The 16,120-nt window shown below is 39.9% G+C and overlaps 2 protein-coding genes across 2 annotated transcripts in view; both read right to left on the bottom strand.

Annotated features, from left to right (window-relative positions):
* The window catches only part of LOC117756595 (probable histone deacetylase 1-B), a 28,102-nt gene that overhangs the window by 5,552 nt on the left and 6,430 nt on the right, over positions 1-16,120 (bottom strand). The gene's annotated exons all lie outside the window — the stretch shown is intronic.
* lck (LCK proto-oncogene, Src family tyrosine kinase) lies at positions 190-14,359 on the bottom strand. Its single transcript, XM_034577160.1, has 13 exons — positions 14,163-14,359; positions 12,248-12,360; positions 11,633-11,693; positions 10,259-10,349; positions 8,818-8,916; positions 8,586-8,689; positions 7,369-7,518; positions 7,114-7,266; positions 6,027-6,206; positions 3,472-3,548; positions 1,092-1,245; positions 795-926; positions 190-676 (listed from the first exon to the last, which is right to left on the bottom strand). Exons 2-13 carry the CDS (start codon positions 12,353-12,355, stop codon positions 456-458), a joined length of 1,530 nt encoding a protein of 509 aa, XP_034433051.1. The 5' UTR covers positions 12,356-12,360; positions 14,163-14,359; the 3' UTR covers positions 190-455.

Genomic DNA, 16,120 nt, shown 5'->3' on the forward strand with positions numbered 1-16,120 from the left:
TGTCTATCTATCTGGTCCCTGTAACAGTTTCAGTTTCAGCAGTTCAATTTATGTATCACTACTTTTTATTACATCCTCTTTGCACGTGACAAAAGCTAAGTCAGCCCCTCCGATAGACTGTGCTGCATTTTAAATTGTGTGAATTCTTCTGATTCTAATCAAACAACAAACAGCATCCATGAAAAGTTGAATTTGAAAACATTTATTAAACTGAAAATGTAAAACACAGCTCCAGCCGTTTGACAGTATATACATAAAAAGGAGCACCAGGAGAGCATCAGCCAGTCCTCACTTTCTTCAAGCTGCATGGTGATCACCCCTCCCCTCCTCAGTCGAGCACTTCAGATAAGTTTGATGCAGAAATAAAGTACCTTTATTCATTAAATCTCAGTTCGTATTCTATCATATAGGTATGTATCAAACTCGAGCATCCACCCTCAAGGCTGCAGTTGTCTCTATGTCCTTCTGCCCATGCAGGGATCTTCCTGGTACTGCCTCTCTGTGGCAGTGAGGAAATCCTCCAGAACGCTCCTCAGGTACTCGAAGGTGGGCCTGTCGTCTGGGGTTTCCCTCCAGCACATGCCCATGACATTATAAAGCCCCTCCGGACAGTTGTCGGGCTTTGGCATCCTGTAGGCCCGCTCCAGGTTCTGGATCACCTCTGGGTTGGACATACCTGCACAACAGGGAGGCATTTGATATAATGTCCATCGAAATTATAATCTAGAGACTAGCTAGACAAGACTGAAAATTATTTTGTGATGGACCAGAAAGAATACAGTAAATGTGTTTACCAGGGTAAGGTATACGTCCATATGTCACTATTTCAGTGAGGAGGATCCCAAAGGACCACACATCTGATTTTATGGAGAAGGTCCCATAGTTAATAGCTTCTGGGGCAGTCCACTTGATGGGAAACTTTGCACCTATGAACACAGGAGAAAAGACACTAGGTGGAGCCGCTGCACAGATATCTAACATATCCTTATTATAACCTTTCAATATAAAGAATAAGAATTTACAGCTTGGACAAAGGTTCCAGGGGTAATAGTGTGATTTAAGTGATCCTTTGTCCTGTGAGTTCTTGTTACCTTCTCTAGCTGTGTACTCATTGTCCTCAATGAGTCTTGCGAGTCCAAAGTCTGCAATCTTACAGATGTGCTCATGGGACACGAGGATGTTGGCAGCTCTCAGGTCTCGATGGATGTAATTTTCCTGCTCAATAAAGGCCATGCCATCTGCCACCTGCAGGGGACAGCACATCATCAGATAAGCCATCAATGTGTGCGTGTCTAATGTGTGTTAAAGCTTGAAAAACATGGCTGTGAGGGACCTGTGTGTTTTAGCGTTGTGTAATGTTGGAAAGTTGAACAGAAATATTTCCAAATCTGGGAGTCTACCATTTCCTCAGGTCACTTTCATTTACCCTTTTTACCTCCGTGCTCTGCCTACATACTCCACCCAGGTACACAGCTGTGCCTACTCCACTTCCTGATACTAAAACCTGTCCTGCCGACTCCCTTAGCTGTTTGTGATTCATTTAAAAACTGCACAAGTCATTTCACAGAGGCTGACCTCACAGGGTGTCGTTTGAATCAGTAAACTTGTATGTCTGGTGTCTAAACCACCCACACCTATCTGGGTTTCTATATCTGTGTTTCAAGGTCCAAATATGAAAGTCTTGGTGTGTAAAAAGTTCAGTCATAAGAATCTATCACATAGGTGTGATTGGTCCTGAGGGTCTTGTCAGAAAGCTGAGATCTACGTGTGTTTTGTGCAAGGTATTTCACAAACTCCCACAGTCGTCATGACTCAGACACCTTGACAAATCTTTACTATCGGTTTCCATTCATTTCATTGTGGCCGGAATCTGTGCAGACACAGTTTCCAATACTGCAGCAGAAGAACGGTTATTAATCACTTGAATTTTTATGGTCCATCACATGACGGTTAAAGTTGCTTGCTTTGAGCTTTCACCACAAATGCTACAGTGCATGTCGGCCGGCTTGAATGCATCTTTCTATCACCACAAAGATCTGCAGGAACTCTATCTCTCTGCTCCAAGCTCCGAGGCGTCACAGAATTTGTCTACTCCGAATGAAAAAACCTTTGTCTTGCTAGCCTCTGTCTTCCTGTGGTTGTGTTTTCCATTCCCACACCTTCAGTCACAGTTCCTTTACTGACATGTAACATTTGAAGAGGTTAACGTTAGTGTGGAACATGATTCTTGATGAACCGTCATAGGCAGTAGACATTAAAGATAGACCTGTTTTGCTCATTAGCTTTGTTGCAAAATTCAGATAAGAAAATTGAAACCACACTTGTGTCTGCTAAAAATGACCCATAGACCCAGCAGTTGGTAAGGTTAACTTAGCATTAAGACTGAAAACACTGGGAAGAAGCTAGTTTGAAAAGTCCACCATACCAACAACTGTAAATACACCAAACTGTGGTTTTACCAGAGTTAAATGGCCAGGAGCGACTTTGTGGAGCCTGGCTGTGTTACAGATATTCATCACTATTACTTTAACTTGCAATCTGCGTTCATCTCAAAACATTTGATATAACCGACAAAATTAAATTTTTTCAGTATGTAAATGGTATGTTCATAACATTAACTCTCACTGGGAGGAGATTCTCAATAGTTGTCACTCTTGGCAGAGTTGTCACAGAGCACCTTATTACCTCCACCAAGGAGATTCTATTTTAGTCTGCCTTTGTTAGTTAGTTAGCAGGATTATGCAGAAATACTAAACCAATTTCCATCATATTTTGTGGAGGGGTTGAGCAAAATTGAACCCTTTAAATTTTCCTGTGGATCCAGGACATGTTTATTTTCACTTTCTTTAACATAGATCGTTATTTATCTAGGAACATTTCAGGGATAATTCATGGATCTTGATGAAAAATCCCCTGATATTTATGAATGTGTGCAATTTGCTGCAGATCCAAAATAAAAAGCTGGATGCACTGAATTTAAATGAGGTCTAATAATGGGACTGTTGGGCCTTGGTGAAGGTAAACTCTCTACTGAGTGCTACCTACTCTTAGGCAGAGCGGTTGAAAAGCATCTTATTGTATCATGATGAAAGAAAACAAGACAAATTCAGAAAGACTGATTGGAAAATCCGCATCACACAAAAGTTAGAACCTTAGTGAATAACTTAAAAATGTAGTATTGTCGAAGACATTGGTGAATTTGTCTTCTATTAGGACTGTTTGGCAATAGCACAGTTTCATTTCTGCCAGAGTGTCCAGACTGACATAAATCATAATACACACATGTGCACACACAGCTGTGTTGCTGTCACAAGATTCGTGTTGAGTGTAAGCTTCATTAAAGCAGAGGCCAGTTTCCTGTCTGTGAGGACCATGCTGGGAGAATGGAAAGTGAAGAATAACTGAAAGTCTATCTGGTAAATGCAGTGTAGCGAATAGAGAACATTGATAGTAAGAAAAGAGATGTCTTGCCTGAGATGCCATGTCTATCAGAGTGTTCATGGGCAAACTGCTTCCCTCCGTTGTTTTCAGGAAATCCACGAGGCTCCCTGTAAGACATCACATCCAAGCTTTATGTCTTCAGGAGTCATTTAGTACTTCCTGAATATAACAAATGCAGGAGCAAGAAGATCAATCAAATCAAAAATTAAAGGTTCAGTTTTATCAACTGGAAAACAATAGTGAAGTCTTGCTTTGTTCGGAAGACTAAAGACATGTCCCCTTGTCAAAAACATCATGATTCCCCACAGACATAAATAGACAGACCAGAATAGCAGCTCAAATCAGGGAACATAACATTGTGAGGAAGTACGCAAAGCATCACTCAAGGCTGATGCATCATCTGTGACAGTGAACTCTGTGTTGAGCTTGATAAGGACAGGACAATACCTCTGCACACCGGCTTACCAAAGGCCAACCAAAGGAAATACTTTTAGACGAATGACTGTGCCAGGAAAGAGGAGGCATAAGTCCGGAAGACTGCTTTTTGAAGTCTGAGAGCAAGAGGAGCACTCTTTGTCAAGGTCACAAAGGGAAGCTGGGACGACACGCCTATTTTTTTCCATCTTTGTTGTCTCTGATAAAAAAGAAACCGAAAAGATGGGAACTCCGAGCCATCCATTCTCCTGACAACAGAGGCTACGCCTGTGTCCCATCCACACGTGGATGCCAGACAAAGAGGCAGCCTCATGTAGAACCACTGCTGGTGGTTTACAGGCTGCTCACACAAGACCATACAAAGGAACGCCATTCTCTGCAGCTGTAAGGCTGGTGTTGTGTTTGTGACAACGTTTCTCTATGCGTTTCATCATTGTTCCTCCCAGAGAAGAAGAATTAAAAAGACTAATCAGGTTAAAATGAAATAGATAGTATTTAATACATACATTATATATGATACTTAAACTGGAAAAAGAAAATTGTAATCAGTAACACACAAATGAATAAAGTTTGTTTAACTTAAAGTTAACGGCTTAAAGGGCGGCTTTGACTGAGGGGAAGAGCAGTCGTCCTCCAACCTGAAGGTCGGCAGTTCGATCCCCAGTCTTCCCCATCTGCATGCCGAAGTGTCCTTGGGCAAGATGCTGAACCCTGAATTGGCCCTCATAGAACAAAAAAGTGCTGCTAATAGATGCACTGTATGAATGTGTGTGTGAATGGGTGAATGTAAAACTGTACTGTAAAGAGCTTTGAGTGGTCATCAAGACTAGAAAAGCGCTATATAAATACAAAACCATTTACCATTTAACAAGTTATAGCAACACAATTGTTGGCGTGTTACCTATTTATGTATTTTCTAAAGTTGGTAATACATTTTCTCAGCAAAGAAATTACAGCAGCATTGTGGCATAATGTAATTGGAGCTGTAATATGGAAAGTCGTCTGCAGACCCTGTTTTTGTACAATTATATTTCTGATTTACTGTAATTCTGCGTGGCCTAAGAAGAAAGAGAAAAAGAGGAGGATCCAGTGGCAAGATCCTGATCAAACTGCCATTGTCATTGTTTAGAATGCTTTATAGTGTTCCAAGACTTGTGTACATGTGTCTGTGCATGTGCCTTAATACAGACTCTGGACAGCGGCCAGCTCTCATCAGGGGTCTCGGTGAACAATAACATGGTGAATCACCCTCTCCATTTTTAACACCCCTAATCTCAGACTGGCCAGGAGAGACTTCCCCTTGGCGAGTAAACACCAGTGAACAGTTTGGAAGGGTCCGGAAAAGAAGTGAGAGTTCATGTTTGCGTTTAAACATTTTAGCACAGAGTAGAGAATACAGGAGGGTCATGAGGAGAAGCTGAAAATAGCCTATCAGAAGCCGGGCCACTTCAGCAGAGCAGCGCGCTTTGAGAGGCAATGCGATCCTAACTTGCTGTTGCTCCCTTATTTAGGTTTGATACTGCAGCTGCATCCATGTCCAATCATGGGTGATGATTATACTGTGTAGTTGCAGTAGTGTACATCTTATCTCACATCGTATATATCAAACTCAGATAAATTGCAAGGCAGCTGTGGTTGTGTGATCAAAAGACAATTAGCTCATTCAACATGAGTCACTGGACCGAAGAATAGGTTGAGAACGAAATGGGACAGCCCAGTTTTTGTTGAAACATGTTCTCTCACCCAGCGTCCGATAACAGATCAACATGTTTGATCCTGAGAGTCTACACCACACACTATTCGTCTTCGCTCCAGGCACAGAACTCACCCTGACGACACTCTCTGGCGTTCAGGAAAACAGGGTTGGATGTTAAGGAAATGGTTTTTCCAGACAGGCTTAGACATATTTCCCTTGCCTAAACTGAATTGAAAGTAAGCTGGTATGATTACAGAGGGATTTCTTTTTAATTTACCTTCAAATGAGGAATCACATCTTGGAAATACCCTGGTGCCAGGTTCCCCCTTGCTTTTGAGGCTTTCAGTGATCTGGAATCCTCTCTTTACATTTGGTATTATCAATAAAATATAACATTCCTGGCTGTAACAGATATTATAGGTACTGGTCTACTGTATAAACATATTTGACGTACCATTCTCCATGTACTCCGTCACAATAAGAATTGGCTCCTGGGTAACCACAGCAAAGAGGCGGACGAGGCGAGGATGTTGCAAGTTCTTCATCATGTTGGCCTCGGCCAAGAAGGCCTCCACCGACATTGTGCCCATCTTCAGCTTTTTAATTGCCACTTCCCTGTCATTATTGTATTCTCCTGTAAGCACACATTCAATTTATACAGCTGTCAGTCTCTGAAGTACACTGTTTAAAACAAGACCACACTTACACCCATGATAGCAGCTCTGCAGGTCCTTCACAAAGAGGTGCTTTGAGATAAATGCTAACACACATATAGATTTTTAGCAGTTATGTTTACTGAACATCACTGACATCACTCTGACTGTATCACTGTATCACTGCAACCCTGTAAACACCATGTTTACACTGAACATCTTACCATTACATGTAGCAATACTGGGAATAAAATCCTATTCAATGTGCTCCATCATTTTTATCGGCAGTGGAAACTATAAAGGATGGTTATCACATATCTTCACGTCAACTACACTCCCATTATTCAAATATGTCCACAGACCAATGTTTGGATGGGAACAGTGAAACAAACACAGTGCCAGGTCTACGTGCAAGATGATCCTGTAAATAGAAAGTGGCTGTGACGAGTTCCATGGTTGGCAATGTTTAGCTCTAACACAGTGCTAAGAGCTAACACAGTGGTTTGTTTGAGACGTTGACCAGAAAATACCCCTGCAATTGACTAATAAGGGGGTTAACTCAATACTCCACAATAACAATAGGCATTTTTGCAAGTATTGTTCAAGAGACAAGGGTCACGGAGAAGGTAGATGAATGTAGTTTGGGTTATGTTATGTCATTCCCCTGCTAACCAGCTCAAACAAACAGTAAGGACTTAACTGTGTTACTAAAAAAACTTTCTGGCCCACAATTGATTAAGCAAACAGGCTTCGCACATGAGCTGAATCTGTGCAAAATGATTTGCATGATTGGAAAAATACACAATAATACCTACATATTCTATTCCTCAACCCACCACCAGCTCTTTAGTCTCCCTCCGCCATCTTTCATCATCTCTGATAACTCACCCATCCATACTTCTCCAAACTGTCCTGCTCCAAGCCTGCGCAGCAGCTTCAGGGACTCTCTGGGAATCTCCCACTCATCCTGCCACCAAGGCTTCTGCGGTGCCCTCGACTGACAAGGCTTCCCCAGCTTCGTGCACAGTCCATCTGTCTCGCCTGGATGCCAGAGAGAGGAAACGGGGTTAAAATGAATTCAGATGGAGACCCTGCACAGTGTCTCGTAATCTAGTAAGTCATTCCTCAAGAGGCTGTACGCACGGACGTGATGTTGGACAAGCTCCTTCAGCGAGCTAAAGGAGATCTTGGCTGTGATGTAGAAGCCACCGTTGTCCATGTTGCGGATCCTGTAGTGCTTGACTCCTTCACCTGTGTTGTGGTCCAAGTCCCTGATGGATAAGGAGTAAGATCCTACGGCAAAGAAAAGGCACAATCTTCTGTGAACGAGTGTGCAGATTTCACTGATAGATGAAACTATTTTATCATGCAAAGTCATGCAAAATGAAAAAAGGTTGATGGATTTATTATTATTTACTCTTATTATAATTCTTGGTCCCACCTTGATTCGGGAGATAATCATGATCTAAATTTTGGAGTTTTATGTAATGCTTTGGGTGAGTAGATGTAAACAGGAAGTATTGCTATAGAGTCAGTTTACTGTGGGCTACCACATTACATGTTGTAAGCCTTCTTTCTTTACATTTTGGTAAATTAACATTATTTCTATTACGCTAAACCAGCGATGAGCAGTTCCTGTTTGCAGAAAATCTCAAAACGGGTTCTTTAAAAACTTATGGAGAATAGATTGCGTTGCTTTTTCCGCAACTTCGTAAGTGGATTCATAGATATATTCTTATAATGGACATCAGAGATAATGATGTCCTCATGAAGTGCTTGTGGTGACATGATGGTACCCAGGGATCGATGGGACTGGCTCCTAACCCCCAAAACCAAGATTCTAATATTTACCATTTCACTGTCTAAGTTAAGCGTGGTAGAGCCCTAAGAGCTGGGTAAGGACAGACAATTCATAGTGGTCTTTTATGGCACATATATGGAGAGGTCATCATTACTCTGTTAATGCCGCATTTCTAGAATATATGGTGGGATCACATGAATGTAAATGAATGTTCCTACATTTTCATTCCTCACAGTCAAACAGATAAAGTAAGTCTGGAGACAGGAAGGAGTGTTGTGGGAAATCAGTCCACCCATTTTTGAAACCCTGCCAGTAAAAACAAGACGAGACATATCGAGGAGCATGATCTCACTTGTGTGGTACTTACACCATCATAGTTTATTTAGATTTTTTGTTTGTTTTGTGTTTAAAATGCTACTTTTAGCATCTTTCAGTAAATGTCACAGTGGAAGAACATATTCACATTTCCGGCAGTGAAACCATCTTGCAAAATGGAAAATTAGATTTTGTGTCGATAACGTGTGAGTCAACGCTCTGATGACAAAAACCATCAGCTCACCTTGGATAGTCTCACTCTCTCGTATCAGGAAGGAGCCTTGCGTATTCCCAGGAGCGAGGAGGAGCCTCATGGCTTCGTTTCGAGAAATGCTCTTGAAGAACCACCTGCAGCACAAGCACACACAATATGTGTGACGCTTTTTTTTTTTAGCTAACCACTTCCCTTTCTCCAGGGACACAGCATGCACTATACGAGATGAGAACAGTATCATTTTGTTTCCTGTGTGACGTACGGTTCAGTCTCCACTGTGGTCATAGCAATAAAGTTGTATGGGATGAAGCCCTGCTGGCCTGTTGTGAGTGACTCCGCCAGATACCACTCCGGATCATCCCTGGATGTCAGAGGAGACAGTAATGATACCATGAGTAAGTTACAGGTCTGCGATGCCTCACAGCAGTCTAGACCTTACGGGGGATGAAAAGCTACAAAACCAGAAAGCAGCTTCAAAGAGGTTCTCAGAGGCATATAGCGTTTTATGCAACGTAAATGATCACTGCCTGAAATTAACCGTGTTACACTTTGTTGGCAGCTAAATGTCTTTACGTCCTTACATATCAGCACAAGAGACAGAGGAGACCACTGAGAAATGAGACACCTTCACTGACTTGCATGACTTTTGATCTTTAACCACATTGGGTACAGATGGTTAAACCTTTGGAGTCTATCAGTGGACTGGTTGAAATAGTTAATATATACATTTAAATAGTTTTTTTTTTATAGCTACCTCTGTTAGGGCCGTAGCAAGGATTTTGGAAACACAGGTCCTAGTTCCCCTCAGAAAACCCCACTCAGCTATGAAACTGTTGACAAGCCAACTCTGCATAATTTTATCAGTACTAAAATTCTAATTCATCTTTTACTGTATCTGTTCAATTGTATTTTTGTAAATTATAACCTGGACCCAGGTTATATATATATAGATATATATATATAATTTTGTTAGATATATTTTTTATGGCATATATGTTTGTTTAATGTTTAAAATTTTGTCTAAAATGTTATGATTAGCCTTACAAGATAAAATTAATGTTGTAAATGTGCAATCATTGCATTTTTATTACAATTTTTTTTTACTGAGAACACAACCTAAGTATTCTCAGGTATATGTTGGTTTAGACTTAATAACAGTTTGCTGAATGGATGCAGGTCGGATCCCTTAATAAAGGCAAATAAACCTTTTTCAGATACATAAAGCCATCTTTTAATTTCTCCAAAAAACTGAAAGCACTACAGGTCTGTAAGCCTGACATTTACACCTATTTTCTTTGAGTTCAGGTTTCCTGTCCTTGCGATGTTTCCTTTTCAAACTCATGATGTAATCATGTGGTTCATTTGATCTTTTTTCCATTTTAGTTTTTTTTGTGTCAGTATAGAGAGAAAAGAAACGTTGGGTGAAGATGAGCTCGACTGAAATGCTGCAAAGTCTCCTGTCAGACAACAAACCAGGGGCATTGTGAATACACACTGTGCACCTCAGACCAGGCCTCTGTGCTCAGCCAGGTTTCTTTTTGAAGCTGTAAATGATGGTGGTCGCTGGTCAGGATGCACATGACTTCATACCGCATACAGGGTGTGATACATTTAGAATGTTGTTGAAGGTGACTGAACAGTTGTCTGGAGCTGAAATCTGGTTACCTGTAGCTTTTCTATATTTTTATATATCGGCAGCTTACTTGTTGATGATCTTGAGTTTGTCTCCCTTCTCAAAGCCCAGGTCGCCATCGTGGTTGGGTTCATAGCTGTATATGGCCTCCACAAGGTTGTCTGCAAAAGCGATGTTGGGTATTAGTTAAGGTGAAATACACCGGGGACTGTTTTAATCAGGAATGTTTCTTATATAAAGTTTTATGTTGTGTTTAAATTCCTATGATATGGACAAATGGCTGCTGTTCTTGCTTCATCCCATGTGCAGTGTTAAATGTGTGATGATTGCCTACTATTAACAATTTGGCATATCTACAGAATCTTAACTCAATTAATACATTTTCCACCAAAGTCAAATTTTTCCAGTTATCTTAATAAAAGATTTTTCCAGACGAAGACGTTCAGACATTTCTTTTGTTGTTGAGCAGCGAATTGTTTCCTTGAACACTGGAGTCATATTATTTTGTTTCCGAAAGAATTTTGACTCGCAATGATTTGCTTTTTATACTACGTAGCAGAAAAAGAATACTGCAAGTACAGGAAGATGATATGCAGAAAAGGGGGGGGGGGGGTGTGAAACTCCTGAGGTGATATGCTAGTTAACCCTTAAACAATTTAAAGTGAAAATATAGTTCAATGCATTCCCAAAGGAAATGTGGGTCCTGGTTTTGACCCTGCAGAAATCATAAGACCTCGCGACAAAATAATCCAAACCTAGGATATTGTACTTGAGCCTATCATATACCAACTTAGCATTTTAAACCCACCCATCTAATGTTCATGTAAGTAACAGGGGGACGGGGGAAACGCTGAAATCATAAAAAAAATGTAAACAAATGATGAACTACAGGAAGATTTAATGTCTACTGGTAGGCTACTAAGGAAATAAGAAGTTTAAGGAGCTGAGTAGATGTAAAATGAATTTAAACTCAAATTCACATGAAAGTAAAGGAACATTTTCTTTTTAAAATGAGCTTTAGTCATTGTATGAACTGTATTATTTCATTGTGCATTAAATTCATCTTCAAATGATACTTTACACTGAAACAGCTGAAGATATTACACTCAGTATGTATTTGATATTATAAGTCTGTGGTTTACTAATGTTTCTCTGTCTATAGGACAGCTAATGTCTGTCTGTCCAACCAGGTAAAGCGATTCCTCGTCTGTCGCTCATCCATTTCTGTTTACCCATATTAAAGGGTTTTATTGTGAAGTTTCCCTGATACCAATAATAATTTTTGTTCACATATTGTAAAGTACATCTGTGATTTCGGATCATAGACTATATAATAAAAATTGATTTAGTTTGGCTTTTTTCATCATATTACATATTAGTAACAATATCGACAAATGCACCGAACTCAGAGACAGACACAGAAAAACGTACTGTATGTTATTACCTGGTAAAGGTGACATAGGGGGTGAATGTTGTGAATGGCAAGGAATCAGCTGATCTGTGTACTGGCGAAAGGAAAACAAGATCAAACTTGTAGCTTTCCAAAGAGCAATAAAAGATTTAGGTGATAACAACATATATAATAGAATGTTCACATTCACAATAGAAACAAACTAACGCAGATCTCGACCATAAATTATTAGCAGTTAGCTGTTTTTTTTCTTCCAGACAAAATGTCTGGCCCATGCAGGTGGCTTTCTCCTTTATTTCTAATCTAATGAAACATCTAACTCGCAGCGAGGAAACAAACAACATTAGGGGAATAATTTCGCTGCCATTTAATTATACAGGCAGGAGACAACTTCCGTCACAGTTATGTAAGTTATAACAACTTATCTGAGCCGTAACATACAAAAGCAGGTTGTATTTCATAGTTTTCTTGGTTATTTGACATGAATAGTTTCTCCTGTGTTATCATTTATAGCTATCCACCCAAATAACCCAAACCAACTCATGTAGAGCTTGCACAAGCACTCAGTTTGTACTGTGTGCAAACATAAATACATGTGCATACAAATAAAAATAACATGATATGTACACAAACAAAATGTTGACTTACTGGATTGCATGACTGGGGAGGTATGGGACAGTTGCATTGTTCACAGATTTCATCCAAGTTCTCAATCCAGTCAGTGTCTGAATAATCCGAACTGCAGTTACATCCCATCTTTTCTGCAATTTAGAGGTTCAAGTAATGACAGTAATAATATATATAATTACAAATTTTTAAATGAAAAGAAATCTCCAAAATATCTCCAATATTCTAGGTTAACATCGTGTGTGAAAGAAAATGGCAGTTTTACAATTTTACATATTGAATTTTGAATGACAATAAAACAATGTTTCACTTTAATTGTTACGCTTTGATATTTTTAAGTGGAGTTTCCCTAAACTGCTCTTATTGGCTGTGACTGAGGGCATCGCCTCAAAATGGAGGCTCAGTGGTAAATAATGATCTAAACTAAGAAACAAACAACTCTAAGTTTTCATTTTAGATACTATTTTGACTCCGTACTTACGTCAAATACAACCACACCCCACAAATAAATGTGACCACTTGCATTGCTGCAAATCACAGGCCCTTTACATGCTCTAATTCTGATTCAGACTTGAATAATAGGCTCTATAAAACTGTAAAAATACTAATCTTGTGTAATCCAATGTCTTCACGTGCTCTGCTCTATGTTGCGCTGCACAAAATGGCTTTCTCAAGCTCACTTGGCTCCCATTGGAGCCCTCGTGGAACAGGGTCAGTGGGCTAATCGCAGCGGCCTTCTGTCCCAAAAGGCTCAGAGCCGTGAGAAAAATCGGAGGAGGCCTGACCCGGTAATAACAACCCACCAACTGTACTGAGAGCTAAAGACATGAACCACAGAGTTATGAAGAAGTCTTTCTTTATTATTATTATTATTATTATTATTATTATTATTATTATTATTATTATTATTATTATTATCAGCACTCCTACGCCTGCTGGCCTACACTCAGGGAGTCACATGAACAAAGTCAGCATTTTCCACTGAGGGGCTACACGACCTGCAGCTGATGGCCTCAGAATATGTTGACTGTTATTGTTTGTGAAGTATCATGACAATGAAGATGGTTAGTGAGGTCCATAAGACTGATTATTGTCGACCTCAGTATGTATGAATGTATGTATATGTGTGCATTTATTTTTGATTTCTATATATATCTTTATTTATCTTTACATATATCTTTTTATATTGATGGCACCAGGAAGAGACATGGAGAAACAAAAATGTCATATTTCATGCATAGATAACTCGTTATCAGTGAAGCTTGTGGACTGATAAATTAATTGATTATGTGATTTTTTTATAGAAAAAATACATTTCATCTTAATTTTCTTGATGTTGCATCAACATCACATGAACAGTGTTGTGCTTTACGTTCAAATTCGCATTTGTACTTTACACCTAATTGACTTTACCCATATTATCTAGCATTAATACACCGTATGTATGAATTTACAAACCTGTATGTCCCTGAAAACTCTCATCTGTTTGAATTATGAACTTAAACGTTAAATTGGACTAGTAAGATACAGGCTTTCATTTATTACAATCAGAAAGCATAATATTTGTATCATGTGGTCCTGTCGTTTTTTGTAATAATGAGTTTTATCAGAAGAGACAATAAAATATGTTAAGTATGTGAATATGTGTTGCTTTTAACTTTTTTTGTTAAACCATCAACGCAAATATAAGCAAAGAATGTCTCTAAGTAACATGTGGCCATTATTTCTGGGTGTGGATGTTATTCCTCTCTACACGACGGTTTTTAAAATACAATGTGTTTCATAGAAAAGTCAACAGATCAAAACAATCTTTCTGATTAATGCCGAATATTTGCTCTAACACATATAATGACAAGGAAATACATTTTTGGCCATCTATTTATTTCTTTATCTGATCTCTAAACTTCTGTAACAGAATCAAAAGTTTGATACTCACCTCTCGAAATATGAGCTGTTTCTTCAAACGTCCAATAAAGTCAGATTTGCTGCCATAGAGATCTTCTTTATTTAATAGTTGTTTATTTGAAGGAGCTTTTTAGCATCGAGTGTATTCCTCACCACAGGAGCCTGGGGTGTGAGGATGTCATCATCAGCTTCTCTTATTCTAACTATCGCACAGCCAGGCACACTGATGTGGTATCTGTACACACACATACGCGAGAACACACTCAAGAGATGTGTGTTTCCTGTCGTTGGAGGGGTTGAGGGTTGCTCTGCAGTCTTCTGACAGGTGCTTACCTTTGCAGCTGTGTGAGCAGAGAAGGAACGTTAGAGGCTCCATGGTGAAAGGGGGTCAGGACAGCACCTTTACTAAAGTGGGAGCCACAACGTTAATGTTCCAATACAGTTAAGAAAGGAGGCGATGGTAGGCTGTACGTTTTTGGGTTTGCTCCTGTCTAGAACATTTGTGAGTCAGTGACCTTCAAGGTGTGGAACACCGTCGACGTGGGCCTGAGGTCGTGGGTCCATGGGGGGTTCCAAAGATCTCATGGTACGGTGGCCCTGAGAGGTCAATACACTGTAACTTACATTACACGTGGAGTCTATTTGCACATGTTTTCATGCGTTAAACTCTCAGGGCCTCTGCATCATTGTGCATGATTGAGTATTTGATAAGACTGATAAGACAGAGGAGTTCAAATAACACCAAACTAATCTTAACAGTATTATAATCACATATAATTTAGGAATAGTCCGGTTTATAATCAAAACAACACAGCTACAGAGGCTATTTCCATCTCTCAGACTTGTGGTTTGTATCGTCAGTGTGGTCAGTGAAGCATTTAAAAATAGACTTTGGCCTGTTTTTCACTTCCTAAGCAAAAGTGAAAAAAAAAAATTTGTCACAAAAACCATTGACCAAATGTCAATGAGAGGATGACTTTACATATCGTTGTTTTGACCAAAGCTTCCTGTCTAATGGAGGTCAAACTGTGGCCACATTGGACCCTGAGAGGAGATATCAAATAATAAGCATCGCAGATTGGCTGAGCTGTTGCGTTTTCTACCTCCGAGACGACCCTGAGCTGTGGACCGCATCTCTTTTGTGGTTGAGTGGCTGCTGCTGCTGCTTCTACGGAACATGCACCGGCAGGAAGTCAGTCCCAACAGTACAGGAAGCGCACAGAAATATGTGCTCAGAAGACGACCATAAAAAGTCTCACTTGCAATGAAACCACCCGAGCTCACACGGTATAAACACATGAGGACAGGTGAAGTGGTTTCACTTTTTTGACATCGACAAGAAGGTCTGTTACTGAGCTTTTTATTGAGCTGAGCGACAAGAAAATAAGAAGCAAAGCTGACACACCGAGTTGCATGATGAAATAAAGGTGTGCCAAATACCTACGCCATCTATGGAGCTCAGTTTGTGAGAGACTTTTTGAGCCTTTAAGGGTATTCCTACTTTCCTTCTTAACCACAGGCGTCACAACTTCCAAATGTGGCTGGAAATCACGTTCTGTTACGCAATCAAAATAAGATACGATCGATATGCAGTAAGTTTTCCAGCCCTCCCACATCCTGCTTCACGATGCAGGTGCTGGCCTCTTTTATGTGAGCGAGTGTGCTGCTTTTGCTTATACACTTAAACACAATCTTTACCAACTTCAAACAGTTTCCCAATAATCAGATAGATAAATATGCTTTATTTGCACTCTGATATCAGTTTCTGCTCATATAATGGAATGTGGTATTTGTTGGGAAAGGGTCGAGGGAAACTATCTGCAGGGCAGAGATGAGTGTCCACACTGTTTATTGTAACAGCATTCACTAAGGATAAAGCCTTAAGGTGTCATACCTCTGCCTCTATGCGTTCTCCATATTATACTCATTCCCACTATCACGGTCTAACGTCACACATGAGGTCACCCGTGTCCTGAAGTATGCCATATT

The sequence above is a fragment of the Hippoglossus hippoglossus genome, chromosome 22 (genome assembly GCF_009819705.1).
Source record: "Hippoglossus hippoglossus isolate fHipHip1 chromosome 22, fHipHip1.pri, whole genome shotgun sequence".
NCBI classification, from domain to species: domain Eukaryota; kingdom Metazoa; phylum Chordata; class Actinopteri; order Pleuronectiformes; family Pleuronectidae; genus Hippoglossus; species Hippoglossus hippoglossus.